Genomic DNA, 22,640 nt, shown 5'->3' on the forward strand with positions numbered 1-22,640 from the left:
ACTCTTTGGCTGCCACGCATGACTTGGCATTTGCTGGAGCGCTTAACCCAAATCGAAACAAGATTTTTAGGATGGCAAAAGGGAGTTACAAGGTGGAGTTTGAATACCCTTCTTGGTTTAGTGTAGAAAATTATCAAACGATGTCTTTAAGTCTTGTAAAATAACCACATAAAAGAGAAAGATCTTACTTTTAATTCAGAAGTAAATTTATTTTTTTGACCATTTGAATTCCACGTCTTTTAAATGTAATGATAGAAAACGGAACTTTTTTAAGTAAATTTTAGAAATGTAGTTCCGAATTTAAAAAATTTAGTCCTGAATTATTTGGTCATTTAAATTTAATGATTTTTTAATGTAATGATAGGAAACTGAACTTTTTTAAGTAAATTTAAGAAATATAATTCCGAATTTAAAAAATTTAGTCCTGAATCTTATACATATTAAGTTAATGGTTTTTTTCTATAAACTAAAGTAAAACAAATTTACTGAATGAAAGACACTTATTCTTAAATTAAAAACAAGCTTAAGAAGAACTTCGAATTTCCAAGGCGAATATTTTTTAGAGTGTTCATTAGTGCAATATCTTTTAAAACGTCTTCCCTTTTCCCAAACTAATACATCGTTTAAAGTAAATATTATTTTTATGTTTTTAATAGAACATCCAACAGAAGGCATAGTACGAGCACCCGATCTAAGTGACCAAGGCAACGCACTTCGATGACAACAATACCCAGAATCGAAAGTGCATGTGGCGCTGTAGAGCCAAAGCCTCACGACTTGCTTTAATCAGCGCTTTTTTGATCTGGGAAAAACAATTGCCGGCCGGCACAATATGACCACGAAGGGCCCTCTTCATCAGTGGGCCCCCCCCGATTGCTCCCAGTACTCCAACTTCATCGCTGGCACACAAAAATTGTTTTGAAAACTTGCTGAGTTTTCAATTGGGCACAAAGAGCGCAACGGGTAGGAACTTGGTATGTGGCCTGGGTTGGGGTGTTCGATTTGTTTGGTCAGCTCTCGGGGTGCCCATGCCCAGTAGCGACTGCTGACTTTATTGTTTGCCGGTGGCTGTTGGAGTAATCAGTGGGTTAAGTGCACTTTATGGCCGATCGACATCGACTCAAAAGCGGGCCTAGTTTTCCCTCAAAGGGGAAATTGCCCCGGGCTGTTGTATAGTTTGGCTTACATACCCCCAGCTAATAATCTCCTTCACTTTGGTGACCATACTTGGACCCCGCTCTATTGTAAACATCGAATTCGAGGCGTAGTGCGCAGTTTTATCTGCGATGATTGATGAAGCTGGCTGTGAAATGTTTGTTTTGCTCCAAAAATGTCGCGAACAGAATTTCAATTGTTGTCTATTTGGGAGTGACTTTAAAAGATAAATTATGACGCCTTTGTAAATTAGAGATATGTATCTTAAAATAGATGTTCTTCCTCTTCGTAACTTCTAGTTCTTAAAACACAGAAACTAAATTGGGTAGGTTTTAAAGGTTTCCATTGCAGTTTAAAAACTTCACAACCTCTTTCCGGTCTCAGCAATTTTATATGCAATTATGTAAGCCACAAGCTCCATTCACAAACTATTTTATCAATGAAAACCAAATGGCTCAAGCGGAGTTTAATGAATGAATTTTTTATTTTCCTTGACCAACGAAGTCTTAACTTGTTTTCCAGCCAACGCTCGGTTTTTCAGGCCAACAGACCCACGCTGAAAATGCAGTAAGACTTGGATACACCTCGAAGCATAAAAAATCAAATCAACCAAAGTTACAAACAAACTAGCTAACAAAAAGATACAAGAGCGTAGGAGTCAAAGGAAAAGTTGCCACGCGCCAACCTGTCGAGCTTCCCATTAATTACCCAAAGTATTGGCTTGACATCGAGACGTTCCAAGAACTGGAGCTCTTTATGTGTGTTTCATATATAGGTAATGGGGTGTGAGACGGATGGGAAAACGGGAGCTTATGTCACCGTCTTATGAGGGGGCGGTTTCATAAAGACAAGAGATGATTTTTTTATGCACCAACTTATATGCCATATGCCATATATGACTTTATGTCGTAAATGGCACCAAATTGATAGCGCTACTTCGATAGACAGTGACCTACATTATTGTTATAGTTTTCCAGATGCTAGAGAGTAGGTGTTACTATGTTACTATGTATTACAAATAATGCAAAAGAAAAAGAATACCCACCTTAGAGCAAATGATTAGGTTTCAAGTTGATAAGCTGAGTGAATAGCTCGAATGCTAATCAAGAACAAAGGGTACAAGTCTATAAAAATATATGAAAAGGTCCTTTACTTCCTTTACCCAACAAATACATCATTATAACACAAACACAACCTGACCGTGTAAGTAAAGGCATCAGCCAAATCGAATTGAATTTCAGAGGAGTATCGAATGGAGACCGGACAAAGTTGATTGGTAGTCTCTCGGGGCGTGACGAGATGAGACGAGAAGCTTCCCACTTCATCGCATGCCTCTGCTGGGGACCATTGCGGCAATCGAAACCAACTGCCGAGCTTGACAATCGCTGGCAACTGCTCAAGTATCTCACAGATATAGATACATATGTATATAGATGCACCAACGTCTCGTGCACTCACAATTGTGTCAACGCTGCACATTCTCGCTTTTTTCTCACATTACCAGTGTCTTTGAGTAACTGAATAATACGAGCAACTTGTTGCCTTGCTTTCTATCGCCCGGCTAATTTGCAACTTTCCACATGCCACCAAGTACTGCATATGTATATGTATATGTATATATATATGTATATGTATATACGTACTGTATCTCATGGATGCCAGTAATGGCAGTGGGTGTAGTCGTCATGGGGAGATGTGAAAATGTTGATGTTATGCTTGATTTTTTCAGCGATTTATGTGTCATTGTTTTGGCGTTTGAAATTACCCAGTCCCAGACTCACTCTCATTGGGGAGATGGAGATGGAGATGGCTTATTGCTGATGCCGCGGTTCCAATGGTAATGTGATGTTGATAACTTTCCCTCCTCACAATTGTTTTCAAGTGCGTGTCGGGCGGAAGTTGGTTCCATGGCCTGATCTATGCAAGATGATGTAATGATAGTGGGTGCCGCTGCCGCTGATTAGCCGAATTAGTGCTGCATTCGAAATGGAAAGTTTTTCGCTTGAATAGCCACCGAAGATTTTCACGATTTTCGCTCACCTTTTTCGGTTAAATTCAATTTGAATGTTATGAGGCACATAATGATCGTGGACCCTATTTTGCTAGATACCGTACCTTTTTTGTAAAATTTTTATTTTTTAAAACTGGAGGCGAACACAGAGAGAATCTATTCGCCTACATAACGACCACGTCTAGTGCTTTGATAATGAGTATCCCACGCGAGGTTAATATCAAAAACAAAGATCACAGAAGTCATAAAAAATGTGATAGAGTCGAAAACAGCATAGATTAGTATAGGCAGTTCTCAAATTTTGTATGTTAAATAAAATCGAGAGGTATTACTCCACAAATATATATTTCAAAAACCATTGAATGCACTGTAATTTTTGTGAATTAAAGTGAATGGTAACGACTTCGATTATAATGGAATGCTGACTTGGGTATTGCTGCTCAATGGTGATGCGGATTGTTATAAAGTGTGTCAACTATTGGTATTGACAAATGCAAATGAACTACTTTCAAAGTCCGACTGTCGTTACCTGTCACCATCTTTCAACTGCTCTTACAACATCATCTTTATCGATACGAAATGCTCTAGATTGAGTTAGTTGACTCCTTTGTTTATTTAACGCAGGCGGCTTGTTAGGCTTCCTGAGCTATGACAACCCCAGTTATTATGTCATAGGATTCCCAATTTCGACCTATAATAGAACTTGGCACGCAGGCTTCCGAAAATGCCAGAAGTCAATTAAAAGTCCATTATCCACACCATGGATGCTGCCCAGACCAACAGAACTGCCTGTGGATTTGTTTAATAAACAATTTCCGCTTCGATTTGTAGGGTGAGGGTGAGGTTGAGGCCGAGTATGAGGATGAGGCTTCCCCCGAATCGAAGCTAATTAACCTGACTGCTTCTGATGCCCCGGCAATTATGCCAGCTTGGAGTGTGAAGAGTCACCCGCTGGTGCAGAGTGGGTTTCTCCATGGGGAATGGGGTCTGATTGGGGCCCCAGGCTGAGGTGTTTTTACCCTGGCCCTCCGATAGGAAGTCTCAGCTTCCTTTTGTCGATGGACGCACTGTGCACCGCGTTCTTTGCGCTCCGATGCCCTCACATTTTTGCGTAAAATTAGCCAGCAATTCGCTTTGGCTTCCCTTCAGTTCATTGATTGTGGTTCGCTACCGATCGATCCACTATTTCCACAATTGGCAGTCGGCTTCACTTGGCATTTTTCCCTTTAATCAAAAGCCGACAAATGCAGCTTTGCTGGTGGAAAAAAGAACTGGAGTCATATAGCAAATCGATGTCACTCGAATCAATTAACCCCTTGTGTAGCCATGTGAACACATTTTTAGCTCGGTTAGCTTGAATGGAAAATTTTACTTTGTTGAGTAATTGCGTTTTGTTTTAAAGTATTTTAATATTTTTTTGTTACTTGCTATAATTTTTACATTCATAATTCATAAATAGATAATATTATAACGTGCTAATAAGTATATGAATTTAACTAAGAATCCTTTCCTTAGAATATGATATGCTTTCAAGGGTTAAATCGGATGGGATATGTCTGTTCTAAGACCTTATATACAATTTATTAATGCATCATAGATTGTAGAGAAAAAAAAGCGGGAAGGTATAGGAAAGGGACTTCGACTTCCCCTATTGGTCTGACCAGCTTCCACCGGAAAATATTTGCTTCCGTTCTCTGCCTGGCCCATTCTATGGACTGGAAAATAAATTACAATTAAATGCAACAAACATGCAACACAATTATTCACTGCGGAACGCGGCGGATGTTTATTATCAAGTGGATACGCAGCGACAACGTCATTAGCCCCAGTTCCCCCTGGTCAGTGCCCATCATCAATGGTTCTCTCCATCTCGAAAACCCCCGCCATAGCCCTTTTCCCAATCGAGCGACAGTAAAAGTGGCCCAGGCATGCTAATCCGGAAGTAGGTCATTTTCCGAACGCAAATGAAAGCGTGTGCTCGAGCCGAACTCCAGCTGAAAAGCGCTGAAAATCATGGCAAAACATATGGGATACGCTGGCATGGGAAATTGAAACCGAAAACTTCAGTGAAAAGTGACTCAAATGAGAGTCGCAGACAGAGATATCATCATCATAATAATAAGGCAATCAAAATGAGAAACATGGGATAGTCCCATAAAATAATGGAGATTCCAAAGCCATGTACATGGACAATAGTATTATCCATTAATATTAGATGTTACAATAATGTTTATATAAATATTTTATACTTATAATATTTATTAAACAATTTTTGGATTAAATAAATATTTTTACCTAACCGATCTTTCTTGGGGATTGCCTTTTGCATATAACACCATTGTGTAGGTGCTATTTAAAAAGCCTTAAAACGATCATCAATGATTAGCTGGTAAATGTTGCCCCCTAATTGAAATTTAAATGCGCATTTTCTTAATAGATTTTCGTTCCGTTTGCCTTCTTAGGCAAATTCCAATATACTATCAATATAACACCAAAATTGGCCTGGATTACAAGGCAGTAATGACTTTTGACCATTTGAGGGGCCGCGGCAATTTAAATAGCTTGCCGCAGACACCACGCAAAATGCGAGCAACTTGCGCGTGAATAGCTATAATTTTGACAATTAGCAGTGGACACCCACCAAAATAGGGGGAATACTATCCACAGAGTGACCGCTCAACACCCACGATTTGGCCATGCCTCAGTTTTATGAATCCCACGTCCAATTTCGCTTTCAATTTGACGCGTGCGCAGGCGCAAGATTTAATTTACATATTCAAGATGTGGGCGAAATTTAAGTATGAGTTCTCATTTAACTCGCAGTGCGGATGTTGGAAATTTTTGGTTTGCAGTTTCACTTTTGGCCCAAGACAATGGTGTGTTTTTCATATATCTCAGCTTGCATTATTACATTAATTTGGCTTGGGAATTCTTTTTAGATTGTTTTCATTATTCAGATGATATGAACTGCATTACTTAGTTATATATTAAGAGTAATTTATTTTCTTGCGCTGATTAGCATTTTCATCTACTAGAAAAATTGATCTGAAGGTCTCCCTTCAAGAAAGTCTTTACTTAGCTTCACGGTATATTAAAACCTTAGTATATTGATTTGTTCAGATTATTTGAATCTCGGAAGAAAAAGTATATATTAACCTATGTTAAATACTTGAATATGGAAGGTATCTTTAAATGGTTGATTGCCGCTCGTAAGTATTGTATTAAGATATATTAAAGATAGTTTTTCAAAAATTTACTTTTTTTAACAAAATTTAGTTGCTTGCTACTCTGTGACTGAGATAGGAGCGCAATATTTGAAATCAGAGCACATGGTGCCAGAATCTTTAGATGGAACCGAACTACAGGAATCCCCAAAGGAGGTGTCCAATAACCAAAGGGCATTGATGCAACTCAAGCAAATATTGAACGCCCAGTTTGCTATTAACTCAGATTTAAGATCGCGGGTGAACAAGCGTAATGCCTATTTACAACATATGAACCAACGTGTAATAATAGCCAAGCAAAATTGGACTAACACAAGGAATGCAGTAATGAAAGCCCGTCAAGTATTGTCCCAGCAGAAAGTAAAACTCGAATATAGTTGGCTCCTGATGGAGCGATGCCAAAGCACCAAGTTTCGGGAAGATAAGGTACGTCGACTTGCCGACAGGCTGGCCGACAAACAGTCCGACGAATTCCATCCGATGGTCAAGAAGCATTTTCTATTGAAGTACCTAAGAATTCTGGAGAGCTTTGAAGACCAGATAGTTCAAGAAACCCGTGCTGGTATGGGGTTGTCCAAAAAGCGAAAAACAAAAAAGGCCGATACGTCTAATTCTGCAGATATCGTTTAATTTGATACATTGTACCACTTGGTTGTCTTTTAAAAATAAATAAGAGTAACTGGCATGTGTGGGTCTTACTATTTTATGGCACACATTTGGATAGTAAGCAGGTTTAGTTTAATAAAAGTCAAGCAGAACGAAACACCATCCGTTGCAATAGCCTTTTGTAACTAGGAAATCGTCTATATAAGCAAGATCTCCAGAGTTTTTTACTTTTAAGTAGTAGCAGTTTCTTCGAGATGAGAGTGTTATTCCTATGTTCTGCAGTTCTACGTAAGTTGGCTTATGCAACGTCAGACATTTATTAAAGTACATTTTTTGTTAGTTCTGCTTGTTAACGATGCAGTAGCACAGCAACATGATCCACCTGTGAGCGGTTTTCCGAAAAGTGCTTTGACACCCCAGAATGTTTCATCCAAGAGCGAATCTCTGCAAAAAGATTCTTCCAAGAAAGATATTATGAAGAGCGATTCTTCTGTGATTTTAAAAGAACCATCTAAAAAAGACATGACGCACAATGATTCTATTATTCCCAAAAACGATTTAGCGATAAGTAATTCTGCTAGAAGTGATTGGAAATATTCACGTGTGAGAGACTTACCCCTAGAAGATGATCCGAATGATCATTGGACACCCCAGAATGTTTCATCCAAGATTGAATCTCAGCAAAAAGAATCTTCCAAAAAAGTTTTGATGAACAGCGATTCTTCTGTGCTTTTAAAAGAACCATCTAAGAAAATCTTGTCGCAAAATGAGTCTATATTCCCCAAGAACGATTCAACGATAAGTAATTCTTCTAAGAGTGATTCTTGGAAATATTCAAATGTGATCGACTTACCCCTAGAAGATGATCCGAATGTTGATTTGACACCCCAGAATGTTTTACCCAAGAGCAAATATCTGCAAAAAGATTCTTCCAAGGAAGGTATGATGACGAGTGATTCTTCTGTGCCTTTGATAGAACCATCAAAGGAAGCTTTGACGCGCAATGCTTTTATTTTCCCCAAGAACGATTCAACGATAAGTATTTCTCCTAAAAGTGATTGGAAATATACACGTGTGGACGAGTTACCACTAGAAGATTACCCGAATAGCAAGGTTCTGCCGCTTGGTAGTTCTTCAGTAAGCTTACATAGCGATTCCTTGCTGAATGGTTTATCGGCAAGTGGTTTACTAAAGAAACATTCTCCCTTAAACCAAAAATCCAAATTGGATTTCTTACTATCAGTCCCAAACGAAAGGAATACAGAAATTGACCTGGACAATGGTGTCCCCATATTTGGCAAACTTGTATCACCAACTTCTGAGGCAGTAAAGGCGTTCAAAATGAAGTTGCTGGAAGAGCACTCTAAAACGCAGAACTTACAGAATCAGTCAGGCAGCTTACTAAGGGATATTCTAACCACCAGTTCTGTAGTCCTTAAAGTTCAAGATCTAAGCCATCATTTGGTGGGAGAGATGAATGAAGTGAATCGCAGGCTGCTGGAGATTAATTTGCAGTTGGAAAATGTCCAAAAGCAGTTGAAGAAGTGCCAGGGAAGACTCACTGGTGATGTTTTACTCCAGACTGCCGAAAACGAGGCCAATAGGTTGGTCAAGGAGGAGAGGAAGCCCCTAATCAGGTATAGCCATCGGAATAAGTACCTAAAACTCCTAAGGGATCTGCGGCGAAAGGTCAAGAACGAAATCCACAAAATCTCCCGACTAGTTGAGGATACCACCACAACCATGAAGCCCACCCCGGGGATGTTCCCAACACTACCTTGGTGATAATCATTGTAAAAACTTAGTTTTTATTCAAATACACATGCAAATGCAAAAACATACCAATGGTACTGATTCATGGGATAACCTTCAAATTGCGCGCTTGGTAAAGATAATCACGTTAGCCGGTATAATTCAGATTCTGAACGCTTAGGCTATAGGCTTTAAAAATTGTTTACAGTCTACAGAATAACTTTAAACAATGAACTACATCGTGCTGCTCTGCATTTTCAGTAAGTTTTTAAGGGATGTTAGCGATTTTTCAAGACTCCCATTTTTGTTCATTACACAGCGTACATTTGCCTTTGGCAATTTACTGAAGCTGCTCCATATATGAGCATTCAGTCCAGTTCAAGAACCAAGTCCGAGAAAATGGTAGGTGGCCTAATGAGAACTCTTTATGACGTGAACATTCAGGACAATGTGGATGATTTCACTGGGCAACTGGTTCACAGGCGGCAGGCAGATTTCAAATCGGATTTTTTGAACCCGGAAGACTTAAACGAATTACATCGTCATTTAGCCATCGTCTATAAATAGACGACCCAGCATATAAGCAAGTTTGTAATTTTTTAAGGACTGTTTTCGAGGATGTATTCGAAAAATAGTGTATTCGTTTTAATCTAATTAATATTTCAAGTCATATACTTTCAAACATATTATAAATAACCACTCCACAATTGATAAAGATATGCATGAATTTATCTTATACAACTAAAAGTTTCACTGGAAACTAATCAACAATTTTAAAAACTTATGTTCTTACCGTTTTCGAAAAATTCAAATATTAAAATATTACACTTTCACGAGTAAGATGCTGCTATGTTGTAACTCCTAAAATTAGAAAGTAAGCCTAATAAAAAGCAGGCGAGAAGACAGAAGGAAACATTTATGAAATACATTTCAGAGGTTCACTTTTTGAGAGTCATAAAGAATCGTCTAGATCAACTTTCTCAAATATGGTATCAGTAATAGGCTATAGTATGGCGCCTCTTTAATATGGTTTGTCCCTTTGTTCTGGTTCAAGTTCTTCTGATTTTGACTGACATTTACCTGTTTTTAGCTACCTGTTGTCTCCAACGTGATCTTCTTCGTCTGCCCTAATTTACGCGATGAGAATGCATTGGAATATTGCCCTTAACTGGAATTCAAAATAGTGTTGTGTTACATGCTATTAAAATGCCCTTTCCCTGCTTGAGTACCATTCATTTGACAGATTTATGCATACTTTCAGTTTGAGCTGCTATCTTTTCCTCAATTTCTACGCCGCATGAGTTCCAAAGAGTTCCGAAATTTATGATATGGATTTTGTTAGCTAAAAATGAGTTCACTTTTATGGCCGTCTGTTGAAAATTATGTAAAATATATATTTCTACGACCCAATAAAATATTACCAGACTGTCTGTTTCTATGCTATTTACAACTTCGGTGTACAAACTGGTCATTAAAGAATTCTATGTGGCCCAAGGAAAGGTAAAAGTATAATAACTTGGGCTTGTCGCAGTACAATTTTGAGGTTTCCTTCCATACCGCTGCCCAAAACTTGTTTCAACTAATTTACTTAATCCTTTTAAGAGTTCATCAACCAACAAACATCTAAGCCTCCAGTCTAACTCCGTCTTCTTTTTATTACGAGCCGCACTCAGTAAAAATGTCACGTAATCAAACATGAAAATATACGAAAATAAATTTCATATAAACACATACTTAAATGCAAGAATGTTATTATATTTAAGGCACATGACAATCCATTATAAATGTTAAAACAAAAAAAAATTATATCTACATATTTACATGCAAACACATTTTTCATATCATTTATATTCCTTGGCCACAAGACTGATGCCGCACAACAAAAATAATTGTCCGAAAAGGCAAAGCCGCTTTGTCATGTTGATGACAGCTTTAACCAAGATGGAACGAGTGAAAAACTTTTTTATTTTGGCAGAGAACAAACTTCTTCGTTTAGAGTATATGATTAGAATTTAAAGGATTCCAAAATTTTTTACAGATCACTTGAAATTTTAATGTATTAAGATACGATTTTTTCCCATGTATGGCTTAGCAAATTAGGTTTAATATATTTGTATGGCCTTTTTGGGGAAGGGACAACTGTTCCGAACCAAAGAGCCCCATATATTGTATATTACATTTTGTTTTATAATATTTATAGCTGAAATAATTTGCCAAGCCACCTTTAATAGATTAGAACAAGAAATAATTTTTATAAATTATTTTAATGGTGATCAAAATCAACTTATAGAACATTTTTGATGACATGACCTCCTCTTAATTAAAATTAAAATTAACAAATTGGATAACACTCTTTGATTTCTACCTGAGTTGCGAGTCAAGTGAACACCTGGCCAAGGCCTCAATTCGAACACTTCACAGCCAAGTGTTTACTACTTAGCCGGCTCTCACACTGAGTTGGTTACTTTCCAAATGACTTTTGTATCGAACGCAGAAGGACAATAGAAATTAAATCGCATTCGTTTCGTCGCAGGACAGGAAACGGAAACGAGAAACAACCGAAACATCGATTCGCATTCAGTGGAGACATCCTGCGGTGTCTTTGTGTCGCTTGAAGTGAATCCCGACTCTTGAATGAACCCAAGAACTGCCTACAAGAAAATACATTTCCACTCATTGTCTATTCGAATACGTTCTATCTCAAGCTGGGAGGTTTTTCATCTGCCAGTCAGTTAGTTTCCCTGTTAGCACAGTTTAAAAGAAGGCCAAACTAAAAATTTCATTTCATAAAGGTTTTGGTAAAAAAATTAATTCTGAAATATGGAATCTCTGTAGAATTTAAAAAACATTTAAATTAAATAATTAACAAGAAAGGAAGTTAGCTTCGGCAAGCCGAAGCTTATATACCCTTGCAGCTATAATTATTAAATTTAAAAACACAAAAAATGATATTCCCAATAGTATAAGATAATATGTCAAAAAACACCGAAGCTATAATTTGTTTCATATTATTTTCCTACCAATTTTCGATCGTTCCTATGGCAGCTATATGATATAGTCGTCCGATTTTGATAAAATTAAATTCGAAACTCAGAACTAATTAAAAAATGTTATTTCCAAGCGTAGGAGGTTATATGTTAAAAAACACCGAAGCTATAATTTGTTTCATATTATTTTCCTACCAATTTTGCGATCGTTCCTATGGCAGCTATATGACATAGTCGTCCGATTTTGATAAAATTTAATTCGAAATTCAGAACTAATTAAAAAATGTTATTTCCAAGCGTTGGAGGTTATATGTTGAAAAACACCGAAGCTAACATTTTTTTCATATTATTTTTCCACAAATTTTCCGATCGTTCCTATGGCAGCTATATGATATAGTCGTCCGATTTCGATAAAATTTAATTCAAAATTCAAAATTATTTAAAAATTGTTATTTCCAAGCTTAGGAGTTTATATGCTAAAAAACACCAAAGATATAATTTTTTTTCATTTTTTTGTCCGATTATTCCTATGGGAGCTATAAGATATAGTTGTCCGATCCGGCTGGTTCCGACTTATATACTACCTGCAAAAGATATAAAACTTTTGGGAAAGTTTCAGCCCGATAGCTTTAAAACTGAGACACTAGTTTGCGTAGAAACGGACGGACAGACGGACAGACGGACAGACGGACATGGCTAGATCGACTCGTCTAGTCATGCTGATCAAGAATATATATACTTTATGGGGTCGGAAACGTCTCCTTCACTGCGTTGCAAACTTCTGACTGAAATCAATATACCCTCTGCAAGGGTATAAAAAATATATTTTATAGTGTTACTCCCACCTCAACAACTCCTAAAGATTCAAAAGGATCATCATGTTTGATTTTCTTCCTTATCAAGAAGATATTTTTAAAGCCTTTTTAGCATAGTAAGCATAAAAAACTGTTTGACATAAATTTTACCCAGCGAAGAAGGGAAATTTATGTCACCTTTCAGAGGGAGCTTTATTATTTGCAAACTTAACAAACACAATGTGTTTACTTAGCTGCGCGCCGTCCGATTAATTTATGATAAGGTTTGATTGATGGCAGCCTATTTAGAGCGATTCCTCCTCCTCTTCAACATCGCGTCCTCAGACAATTGCTATGAGCCAATTACAAATGAGTGCTTAAAATCATAAACAAATCATAGGCCAACACAAAGGGGTTCATTTTGCGTCATTTGGCTCACGCAGATAAGACTTCACTTCCTGTGACAAGCAAGCCAAATGAATTTGACAGACTATTCAAGATAAATATTAATGTGTATGTTGTTCCTTCTAAAGGGTAGGATAATATCCAGTGTCTGAAATTTATAGTTTATACTCAAAAAACGCTGAGAGAACAACATGTTAGGCTTTTTTAAAGGATAAATATTTAGTTGGGGATAATAAAAACGAATATTTTTTTTACTTGTTTATTATCACAGCTGCCTGTAAAGGTCTGTGTTTCCTTTGCAATTTTGCTTATTTCGCATGTAGTGCAAAAAAATAAGGGAAAATCAGCATTGGCAATTAAAATGTATTTGTTTAAAAGAGATGAATCATTCGACAAAGTTTTTCTTCCTAGATAAACTTATCATTATGAAAGTAATGTTAAAAAAAAGATAATTATTTTGTCGTAATACCCACAGCAAGGTCAAGATGGGTGTAATCAGGGTGTTTTAATTTTGTTTTCTCTCTTTTCATTTATTTATATTAAGCTTACCCGCTAGTTACAGGCGGTTTGTAAATTTAAAAAAAAAACTTAGCTAATTTAAAGTGATGAAATACTGCTTTTCAACCAAGATTGTTGTCTGATATTAGTCCAATTTAAGAAAAACTGCTCTCCTATCCCTTAGATTGAACCTTTGGTGAAAAAGATTGAAATATAAAATGGGGCTCCACCATTTCAGAAAGCCACTAAAGGTCGAATAAATCGCAGCCACATCTTACCCTTTAAAAAAAAAAAACACTCAGAAAAAATAAAAGGAAAATATTTACAAAGTATAAAAATATTACTACAGGAAAAAAAGTTAAAAAAATGGTTACTTTGATAATATTGTTCAATATATATCTGATAATATTTTCAGAAAATACCATATTTGATTTAGAAAACAATTGTTATTACATTTTTAATTTTGAGTGTACCTGTTCAATTGAACTGTTTGGAAAGAGTTTCTATCCAATTAATTAACCCTCCTCCTATTTTTCTTTCGGCGTATTAGCGCTTTTGTCCCCCCAAATGACAAAAGTACCGAAATGGCAAAATTGGGGGCTAATCAGTTAATTGCCTGAGTCGAGTTTGCCGGTAAAGTAACAGAGTGCTGGGATTGTGCGTGGGTTTCTGCCAGAGTAGACCCAAGGAATCTTTAATTGTCTAAACAATGGCAAATCACACAACTCACGCGACCGTGAAATTCCGATAAGACGTGAGTTCTGAGCCCTGGAAGAGTTCGGAGCTTGGTTTATTTTAATCTGTTTTGGGGAAATTGATTAACTGCTCAATCGATTGCCAATTTTCCGATTCTCTAGCTCGGCTCCCACGTCTGTCTTCTGCAGGCTGGTGTTTCTTTTATGGCTCTTTGCGGTTTCTGATTCACGTTTTGCTAATTTCTCCAAATTCATTTTCTTGTCTCGCTGTTTTTTGCCATTTTCTACGGCATGGGGTTTCCCACACGCCCCTCTTTGGTTTCAATCAATTAGATTGAAAGTGAAAACCTGAAAGTGTGAGTGAAAATTATTTTCAATCAAACCACTTTGATTAGAGCATTCATTTTGATTAGCTCTAATGAGGCGGGCGATTGTCGGTTGGAGTATGTACATAAATGTCGATATCTGTAATTGCCGAGTGGGTTTATGCAATTCTCCATTCCTCTCTATGAGGCAAGTTGGCCCATTCGCGTCTATTGGGGCACCCGCACAGTAGGAAAATTAATTTCAAATTTGTTTCTGCCCGAAAATAATAATCAAAAAAGTCAGCAGACCACAAAATTAATTTGGGCTTCTGTTTCTGTTCCTCAGATGTGCACCACATGAGTCGATGAGATGAGATGCGGTCATACACTTCCTTAAAAAGGTGTTGTACCTCTTTAAGTCAGCACATTTTCAAATGTTATGATGAATACTTCTTAACTACATTTAATGTAATTATTTTAATACATAATAATAATAGTTTTATAATCATATTTTATTCATTATTTTGATTCTATGGAAGGGTATACATTTTCCGCTAAATGTATCTTCTGGATTCGTATGCCTGGGCTTTCAAGCGGCACTTGTTCTGATTAACCCTTTGCTGGAAGCCCAAATAATTATAAATTAATGTGTAGCCAGCTGCCGGTTATTCCCTTCCCCAACCCTTTTATTTCCATTGTTTTTCCCTTTTCTCCTTCTGTTAATATAATTATATTGGGTTTGTATTGGTTTTAATTGTGCCGCTTTTGATGTTGCGTTTGGCACATATATTGTTGCTAAACCAGAGTTTTGTCGTTTGCGAAAAATATTTGTGAGCCAAAGAATATATTTCTGGAAACCAAAAAGTTGAAGTTGAGATTCTTGCTGACACATACATACATATAAGTTGTTACTTTATAGGTGTGTTTTAATTTACACCTTGAAGAATAGCGAATCGGCCAATATGATTAGCCATATCCGATTTGCTTTATAGTAACTGATAAGAATCAACTTTTAATAAGTTTTTTCTGGTGAATCAGAATGAGGGTCTTACAACTGATAAGTATTGGCATATATTCAGGTTTAAATATTTGTCATTAATATAAACGATATTTTTATTTTCATACTCATTGCTAGCTATTCTTGGATTATCTTTATTGGTCGCCGCTAAAGGAAAGCCAAAATGGTACAATTTGCATAAAGGCATTCCATATCCCATATTAGGACCGACCATTTAATATTAAACATAGCAATAAAGTTTCTACGTAATGTGAACTTCGTTGGGAATCTTTAAAATGCATCGTAAGGTGTGTTGAGTTATTGATGTGTGGTTATCGTTAAGCTGAGGGTTGCCTACTGCATTCAAATAGCAATGGGCAACAGTGGAAAAAGGGTTGCAGCCTTATTTCGATATAATATCAAAACAGGCATCCATTTCAACATTATATTACGATAAGTACACAAATATGACTTAGTCTAGAATTTCTTAGAACAAAAATTGTGATAAAATAACAAATAATCGACAAAATGAAAAAATAAACATGGTCTGCTTATGTGTATGAGTTTCTCGGCGGCTAATTGTATACTGCATGTGTTGCAGCAGAGCACTGGCACAGAAGAAATCGTATCCCATGGGAAAAAATGCGTAAAGAAGGCTGGTTCATTTTATTAGCAGAAATTCGAAAGCACTTCAATAATGAATGTTTTATTTCTAACTTACGGATTAAAATTATTATTCTAACTCTTTGTTTTACACAAAAAAGCCTACCTTTTGCAGAATCTTCTCATGTTTGTCAAACGCCCCACCTTTCCATATCTTTTATTAGTTATCAATGACTTTTAATACTCTTGGAATTCATTCATAGCCAGGCATTGACAATTTGTCAGTCATCCGCTCATTCAAAAACTCAAGATGTGTTAACATGTAAATTGATATCTCAAAATTGTTCATTGCCTTAATGACTGAGAACGAACGCAACGCGAAGATAAAATTTACGATCGTCGGAAGAGGCAAAAGGAACATGCAAATAAATCTATTTACATACCATATATGCGATGAATAAACTTGGTAATGATGCCCTACAAATGGATTAACCGACGATGCCCCGATCAATGGAGCTTTCGTGTGGTTTTATTTTTATGCCGTCCAATGCCGGTTCGCACCCCAGACATTGTCTCTGCGGTTGGATTGCCGGTGTGCGTTTTGTCGTCAACCTTACACCGACTTCATTGATAAAACTTGTTAGAGCTGTCGCTTCCTCTTTGTAAGTGATTTTTTACTCCCAGTCTCGGTGGCTCTTTCGAGGCGTTTTTTTTTCAACGCAAATCTGGTCGGCCGGATCTGGTCGGTTGGTCTTTTGGTCAGTCGGTCTCTCCTTGGCCGGTGTCGATGTCATGTGACTGCCTTGGCCAGTAGACTCCTCGGCGGAAGTTGATATGGGAAACGAATTTGAGAAGCAAATACTTCGTCGTCACTTCCCAAAAGTGTGTAAAGCTTTTCTTAAATTAGCTGCGGGAGATGACTTTAACTAATTAAATAATATGATAAGATGTATGCTACCTGTATTAGCATAGAGTTGATGATTTTGAAAAAAAAAAGATGATGTAAAAACTGAATGAACGCTATATTCGACGGCCTTGACCAAAGGTAGTGCGAGAGAGATGGGGATATGCATGCAGCAAATCGGCTGTTTCCGAAATGGCACACTTTATTTGCTTATAAGTTTTGAATGGTCCGATTTAAAAATTGTTTGGCTTGTAGACATTTATGGATAATCAGAACAAAAAACCATTTACACTTTAACAAAATATTAAGAAATATGCCATCTGGACAGGTTTCTTGCGCTGCGCAAGAACCTCAAGAATTTGTGGAATTTTATACGGACGGACGGACAGACGGACATGGCTAGATCTCTTTTACTCTTCGAGTAACGGGTATAAAAATAAATGTTTTTATTTATTTTTAAACATTTTGATCGTAATATATTTATTTCCTTAAATGCTTTTAATTATGGTTGCTAAATATTTCCCATAAAAGTAAGACGGTCGGACAGACGGACATGGCTAGATTTTTTTTACTCTTCGAGTAACGGGTATAAAAATAAATGTTTTTTATTTTTTTTTAAATAATTTGATCATAATGTAATAATTTCCTTAAATGCTTTTAATTATGGTTGCTAAATATTTCCCATAAAAGTATTTCTCCCCTAATATACTTCCTAGAAATGATTTTTTTTTTGCAATTTTATTAATGCCCATGCTGGATGTTGGAATACATAAGTGCATACATTAAATACCGGAGATTATTATATGTGTGTGTCTTCCTTGTGTGTGGCTTGTGCAGGCTCCAGATAAATTAGCTGCTGCTGTGCTATTCAATATTGGGACACTCCGACTAGGCCTGAGCCTCGTCAATTTTCTGGACTGCAGGTTCTGGGGCCGGAATCATGGGCTCCGCATTGGCTGACAAGGCCACGAAGTTGGCATCACCTCCGGCGGCCTTTGCTCCCTTTGATTCCAGCGGAGAAGCTGCAGGCGAGGGATTGGGAATCGCCTCTGCCTTGGGATTCTGCCTTGGTTCGGTCGGTGGCGTTGCATTGGACACATCGGGCCTTGGTCTGGGATCGGATTCGGGAACGGGCTCCGGCAGTGGAGAGCCGTAGGCGCTGTGGAGCACCACAAACGTTGCCACTAATAGAATGACAGCGGCTACTTTTAGTTTATCAAACGTTGGTCGCATCAAGGGGACTACTTACCACAGGCGAATGCGAATACCGTCAGGAATTTCATGGTCCTCGGAATGAACTGATGACTGCTGGGATGTGGCCTGCTTTTATAGGTGGCCAGTCACTTGGGTCTAGAAAGGCAGTCAAACAGCGACGAGAATCAATTGGATTCAATGCTCGCCATGCCCACTGATATGTGGTTTTCTTCGCCTTGCTTTGATAGGAATTAATCAATTTCGATGCACTTTTAGTAGTTGAATATGAATCGCTGCTCTTTTCGAGAGTTGACGAAGTGAAAAATGGAAAAGGAAGGGGGTCTATGTTGTAGGTACACTCTGGTGAATATTTAAATAATAATGATATTCCATGCACCATTCTGAGTATAACAAAAATTTACGAAATCGGAATCGAATCGTTAGGATCTATATATCCCTAAATACCGAAATACTCTAAATGAAAGTCTGTTATAAAAGCATACATCCCTCAGCTCTATTAAGTTGTTAAATCGGAAGTATAATCTGATCGTATTTTGTGATTCTAATCCATTCTTATCGGTTATTTGAAAGCAAGTAAAACTTATTAATTGGAGGTTGCTTAACGACTAATTTTATTTCCATCGTTAGAATAGTTTCTCTTGCCTTTTTGTGCAGTATGAAACGTAGATTTATCTTTTTGTTATAGTAATAGAAAAATATACCTATAGTATATATCAAAGTTTTAAGTAATATGTAATGTATAAATAACGATCGCTGACGACCTTGGCTCTCTTTTGGACTCAAAATAAAGCTATGTGGCTATGTAAATGAACTATTTAGAAACTTTTAAAAATAATTTTACCATCTATAACAAATCTGTTAAATGCCAAATTTTTTGGTTCAAAAAAAAAGTTTTTTTTGTAAGTTGTTGTAACACCCTAATATATATCATTAATAGACAGCACGTCCTTTATTCTTCATTACATTTATTTAAACGACCAATTTAATTTTATATTTAAATGTTGTTTGTTCAAATATCTCCAGATATTTTATATGGTGTTTTGTGCGTTGAAGTCTTCGGAGTCCATGGATATTTGATGCTAGTTTGCTCTTCTGTGCCGTAAATTCTTTTTCCATAGTGGCATGGTATGGCGAGTAAAAAGACTGAAAGAAAATAATTGATTTAAAACCTGAGTATTAACTTTGATAAATGGAATTTGTGTGCTTACTCATTCCGACGAGAAGTTGCGTCAAGTGCATTGTAAATGCTTTGCAGTAATGTGCTCAACTCCATTGGCTGGCAGTTTATAACGCACTTTTAAAACCTCCAAAGGGCCAAGGCAGTGGCCATAAAATCAATTTAAAACACATCACAGTTTCCAAGATCGTAAAAAATATATTGATTGTTATGATTTCAGATCGAAGTCGTATATATTATTTGAGAGAACTTTAAAAGCATTCCCTGTGTGTGGGGATGAAGACCTTTCTTTGGATTTCAAAATCTGTAAACTCTTTAAAAAGCATTGCATGATTCAATTTCGGTTAATTACAAAACTCGCTTTCTAGAAAATTGCCACCTTAGACTTCCCTTTACCAATCTTTTGATTATACATGTTTGATTAATAACCAAAAAAAAATATTGTAATTATGTTACTTTAAAGTAACTTGGTATTATAAACTGAGCTACCGTATCGTAACAACACAGTAAACAGATTGCATTTCATTTAATTGATATGTCAGCCGTTTCAAATGAAAAATGTTTCAGCATTTAAATATGCAATTTTCTTTATTTGTTTAACATCTTAGAATTTTTCAACGCAGTTAGAAAATTAAACGTCGTTATGAAGATACATCTCATAGTTGGTATGCCTTAAGTTTTAATTGACTGATTTCATAAGTTTAATAATTTCCCTGAATCTGAAGTCGCTATAATATTAGGAATAAGCTTTGCAGAAGACGAGTGCATTGTCTGTGATTGGAAAAATGATGTTCATTGTGGAAAATCCGCCAATGACTCTTGCGTGTTCACTGCTCTAAATAAGTGCCAAGTTGAACGTATTTCATGCCGTCGAGGGCAGAAAGGATTGCCAGGTAAGAAGATGAAAAACATTTTTGATGTTACTGGGCCATAAAATAATTTTACGTAATCAATTTTCAGTTTTCACCGAAATTATTAAAGGAAGGTGCCCAACGGACAAACCAAAATGTAAAAAACCTTAAGATGGCTATCCCACCATGTCCTCGGTAGATAACTTATTGATCCTTGAAGTAATAAATAAAGTAGAAGGTATCTAGGTATTTCACAAATAAATATTCGTTGTATTTTTTTGTTTAATGGGATTATTACGGCCTTTTTATAAAATTTAGGGGCATAATTTATCCACTATACAACTTAAAGGCTTTTAGGTCGGACTTAACTTTTTTGTAATTCCCAATAAGCCCGCGAACTTTATGTCTGAGGTTGCTGCAATCTTCAATTTGTTTTAGGTGTTGGAATTGCAACTTTTGAACCACCTGTTCCTGTAGCATAATAATCTTCTTGTAGCGGCTCGCCTTTTCAAAGCTTTTCAAGCAAAATTCCTTTGAAGTGATGTTTGGTTCGCTGGCCTGTACGGATTTGCCTATATATTAATTAAGTTTTAAGTATTTAAGCGGTAATAAAAAGTTGGCATACATACCAGAAAGACTTTTAAAAATCCTCAAAAGTGATTGAAAGTCGAGACTATCTGGTATTACCTCACCGGGGATTAACTTCACGCAAATTGCCGCTATATAGATTGTAAATAAGTTATTAAAATATGGTTTTCGAACGCTTAACTCACCCCAAAGATACATAACAATACATTTCTTATATCTACTCATCATGGTTTCAAATTTCATATGGACAATTTGTGAAAAGTCGTTTAGTTATACTATTAGCGATGCATTTAATCTTTTAAACTGTTTCTTTTCGGTACACTTCGCTTTAAATAATATAAATACCCTTTCTTCAAATATTGTCATACAGTTGCGGCAACAAAAATAGCACCAATGTGTAGGCAATTCTTCTTCGTGCTACAAAATGGTCATTTTTTGCAATATTTTTATTCTGTTTGTAAGGGTAAGTAGGCTTACATATCTTTTAACTAAAATAAAAGTGGTTACGCCCTTTTATTTTAGTTAGTAGATATGTAACCCTACTTACCCTTACAAACAGAATAAAAATATTGCAAAAAATGACCATTTTGTAGCACAAAGAAGAATTGCCTACACATTGGTGATATTTTTGTTGCCGCAGCTGTATGTATGAGTAAAGTAAATACAAATCTTTTCACGCTCGTAGAATATCACGATACCATTTACTCGAATATGAAATTCCTAAATATGAAGATAATTTATTTTACCATATCGTTTTTATCTGTCATTTCCGTCGCCATAAAAATCTACGTATAACAAGTCACTTAAAAACGCGACATTATTTTCCGTCATTTTATGGGTACTAATGTGACTCGTAAAGTTATAGTTTTCCTCTAGGCACTTTACATAATAAGACACTTATGAGTTTTGTTCTTGCCCCAAGCTGCTCTCCTCCGTCAAAACAAATAACTTTTTGAATATTTGAAAAGTTTTTACCGCTTTTCATAGGGGGTGTGGAGTTGCAGTTATGCATTGCATATTCAAGTTTATTAAAGAATCTCATTCCCATAATTTTCTTCGCCTCCCCAATAATTCGGTGTAAAATGCTAGTTGTCCATTTGTAATATATACATTGGGTCGTCTCGTTTGATTAGTAAATATGATGAATTTTCAGTGGAAATGCCGGGGGAAATTCAATCAAGTGTAAATTATTTCAAAATGGAACTGTTAATTAGCAGTGTAAACTCTGAGGGTTTCGGTATAAATGTGTATAACCTGCAATCATAAATCGATAATATCTACTTAAAAGAAACTTAAAATTACTACACATATCGAGTTGAATAAAAACTAGACTAATTGACAATAAATTAGGCTCCAAGATTGGGTAAGCGATTCAAATGGGCTAAAGATCGAAAGTTAATGTGTTGTTTTCAGCTGAGTGTTGAACGTGAAAACACTCCAATGAACATTTGTTGTCTCTGCCAATTTCAAAACGCATTATTAAAAATGTTCTTGGCCCACACCGAAACCTCAGACTATGAGAATAATTATTAACTGGCCAAAAATAAAGAAAATGTTTCGCATTATTAATCATCAATCATTAGTATATAATTTTAATTACGTAACTGCAAGCAGACAGCAAATATGAAAACGAAAATGAATCAGACCGAAAATGGAAACCAATAATTTTGTAGTTAAGGGGTTGGTAATTAATGTCTATAAGGCAAAAGAAGAGGTTTTGTAGTAGGTATTATTGTCTGTTTGTTAAACTTAAGTTTCAATTTAAGCACAAATTACCTACATATTTGAGATTCGAAACATTTGATGCTTCATCTTACTCAATTTTTAATATCAACCCTGATACTAATCAGCAATAAATACATTTTGCGCAAAT

General features: G+C 36.3%; 6 protein-coding genes and 2 long non-coding RNA genes across 8 annotated transcripts; 5 read left to right on the plus strand and 3 right to left on the minus strand.

Annotated features, from left to right (window-relative positions):
* Positions 1 to 6,278: 6,278 nt before the first annotated feature.
* Positions 6,279 to 7,069, plus strand: LOC119547881. The gene is made up of 2 exons (XM_037854918.1): positions 6,279 to 6,375; positions 6,443 to 7,069. The coding sequence occupies exons 1-2, from the start codon at positions 6,342 to 6,344 to the stop codon at positions 7,018 to 7,020; spliced, it is 612 nt and encodes a 203-aa protein (XP_037710846.1). The 5' UTR covers positions 6,279 to 6,341; the 3' UTR covers positions 7,021 to 7,069.
* An 84-nt stretch (positions 7,070 to 7,153) lies between these two features.
* Positions 7,154 to 8,835, plus strand: LOC119547039. The gene is made up of 2 exons (XM_037853713.1): positions 7,154 to 7,284; positions 7,337 to 8,835. The coding sequence occupies exons 1-2, from the start codon at positions 7,251 to 7,253 to the stop codon at positions 8,779 to 8,781; spliced, it is 1,479 nt and encodes a 492-aa protein (XP_037709641.1). The 5' UTR covers positions 7,154 to 7,250; the 3' UTR covers positions 8,782 to 8,835.
* An 81-nt stretch (positions 8,836 to 8,916) lies between these two features.
* LOC119547040 (accessory gland-specific peptide 26Ab) lies at positions 8,917 to 9,656 on the plus strand. The gene is made up of 2 exons (XM_037853714.1): positions 8,917 to 9,008; positions 9,068 to 9,656. Exons 1-2 carry the CDS (start codon positions 8,978 to 8,980, stop codon positions 9,313 to 9,315), a joined length of 279 nt encoding a protein of 92 aa, XP_037709642.1. The 5' UTR covers positions 8,917 to 8,977; the 3' UTR covers positions 9,316 to 9,656.
* Positions 9,657 to 15,448: 5,792 nt separating this feature from the next.
* On the plus strand, positions 15,449 to 15,705 carry LOC119548419. Its single transcript, XR_005219295.1, has 2 exons — positions 15,449 to 15,493; positions 15,568 to 15,705. It is a non-coding gene; the product is annotated as an uncharacterized LOC119548419 (long non-coding RNA).
* A 1,950-nt stretch (positions 15,706 to 17,655) lies between these two features.
* Positions 17,656 to 18,334, minus strand: LOC119547583 (early nodulin-20). The gene is made up of 2 exons (XM_037854488.1): positions 18,186 to 18,334; positions 17,656 to 18,120 (listed from the first exon to the last, which is right to left on the minus strand). Exons 1-2 carry the CDS (start codon positions 18,217 to 18,219, stop codon positions 17,825 to 17,827), a joined length of 330 nt encoding a protein of 109 aa, XP_037710416.1. The 5' UTR covers positions 18,220 to 18,334; the 3' UTR covers positions 17,656 to 17,824.
* A 765-nt stretch (positions 18,335 to 19,099) lies between these two features.
* On the minus strand, positions 19,100 to 19,710 carry LOC119548074. The gene is made up of 2 exons (XR_005219265.1): positions 19,360 to 19,710; positions 19,100 to 19,294 (listed from the first exon to the last, which is right to left on the minus strand). It is a non-coding gene; the product is annotated as an uncharacterized LOC119548074 (long non-coding RNA).
* A 225-nt stretch (positions 19,711 to 19,935) lies between these two features.
* Positions 19,936 to 20,441, plus strand: LOC119547876 (accessory gland protein Acp63F). Its single transcript, XM_037854912.1, has 3 exons — positions 19,936 to 19,993; positions 20,054 to 20,221; positions 20,289 to 20,441. Exons 1-3 carry the CDS (start codon positions 19,972 to 19,974, stop codon positions 20,348 to 20,350), a joined length of 252 nt encoding a protein of 83 aa, XP_037710840.1. The 5' UTR covers positions 19,936 to 19,971; the 3' UTR covers positions 20,351 to 20,441.
* Positions 20,442 to 20,443: 2 nt separating this feature from the next.
* On the minus strand, positions 20,444 to 21,023 carry LOC119547875. Its single transcript, XM_037854911.1, has 3 exons — positions 20,953 to 21,023; positions 20,809 to 20,898; positions 20,444 to 20,751 (listed from the first exon to the last, which is right to left on the minus strand). The coding sequence occupies exons 1-3, from the start codon at positions 21,008 to 21,010 to the stop codon at positions 20,507 to 20,509; spliced, it is 393 nt and encodes a 130-aa protein (XP_037710839.1). The 5' UTR covers positions 21,011 to 21,023; the 3' UTR covers positions 20,444 to 20,506.
* Positions 21,024 to 22,640: the final 1,617 nt, after the last annotated feature.

This window comes from Drosophila subpulchrella, chromosome 2L, assembly GCF_014743375.2.
Source record: "Drosophila subpulchrella strain 33 F10 #4 breed RU33 chromosome 2L, RU_Dsub_v1.1 Primary Assembly, whole genome shotgun sequence".
NCBI lineage: Eukaryota > Metazoa > Arthropoda > Insecta > Diptera > Drosophilidae > Drosophila > Drosophila subpulchrella.

What these genes read in the sequence shown, in the direction of transcription:
- LOC119547881 (XM_037854918.1), top strand. Translation starts at nt 6,342, where the DNA reads ATGGAAGGTATCTTTAAATGGTTGATTGCCGCTC. An exon ending in TAAATGGTTGATTGCCGCTC is followed by an intron (nt 6,376 to 6,442) that starts GTAAGTATTGTA and finishes AACAAAATTTAG; the next exon opens with TTGCTTGCTACTCTGTGACT.
- LOC119547039 (XM_037853713.1), top strand. Translation starts at nt 7,251, where the DNA reads ATGAGAGTGTTATTCCTATGTTCTGCAGTTCTAC. An exon ending in CCTATGTTCTGCAGTTCTAC is followed by an intron (nt 7,285 to 7,336) that starts GTAAGTTGGCTT and finishes ATTTTTTGTTAG; the next exon opens with TTCTGCTTGTTAACGATGCA.
- LOC119547040 (XM_037853714.1), top strand. Translation starts at nt 8,978, where the DNA reads ATGAACTACATCGTGCTGCTCTGCATTTTCA. An exon ending in CGTGCTGCTCTGCATTTTCA is followed by an intron (nt 9,009 to 9,067) that starts GTAAGTTTTTAA and finishes TTCATTACACAG; the next exon opens with CGTACATTTGCCTTTGGCAA.
- LOC119547583 (XM_037854488.1), bottom strand. Translation starts at nt 18,219, where the DNA reads ATGAAATTCCTGACGGTATTCGCATTCGCCTGTG. An exon ending in GGTATTCGCATTCGCCTGTG is followed by an intron (nt 18,121 to 18,185) that starts GTAAGTAGTCCC and finishes TCATTCTATTAG; the next exon opens with TGGCAACGTTTGTGGTGCTC.
- LOC119547876 (XM_037854912.1), top strand. Translation starts at nt 19,972, where the DNA reads ATGAAGATACATCTCATAGTTG. An exon ending in GAAGATACATCTCATAGTTG is followed by an intron (nt 19,994 to 20,053) that starts GTATGCCTTAAG and finishes CTGAATCTGAAG; the next exon opens with TCGCTATAATATTAGGAATA. An exon ending in AGGGCAGAAAGGATTGCCAG is followed by an intron (nt 20,222 to 20,288) that starts GTAAGAAGATGA and finishes ATCAATTTTCAG; the next exon opens with TTTTCACCGAAATTATTAAA.
- LOC119547875 (XM_037854911.1), bottom strand. Translation starts at nt 21,010, where the DNA reads ATGAAATTTGAAACCATGATGAGTAGATATAAGAAATGTATTGTTATG. An exon ending in TATTGTTATGTATCTTTGGG is followed by an intron (nt 20,899 to 20,952) that starts GTGAGTTAAGCG and finishes CAATCTATATAG; the next exon opens with CGGCAATTTGCGTGAAGTTA. An exon ending in GATTTTTAAAAGTCTTTCTG is followed by an intron (nt 20,752 to 20,808) that starts GTATGTATGCCA and finishes ATTAATATATAG; the next exon opens with GCAAATCCGTACAGGCCAGC.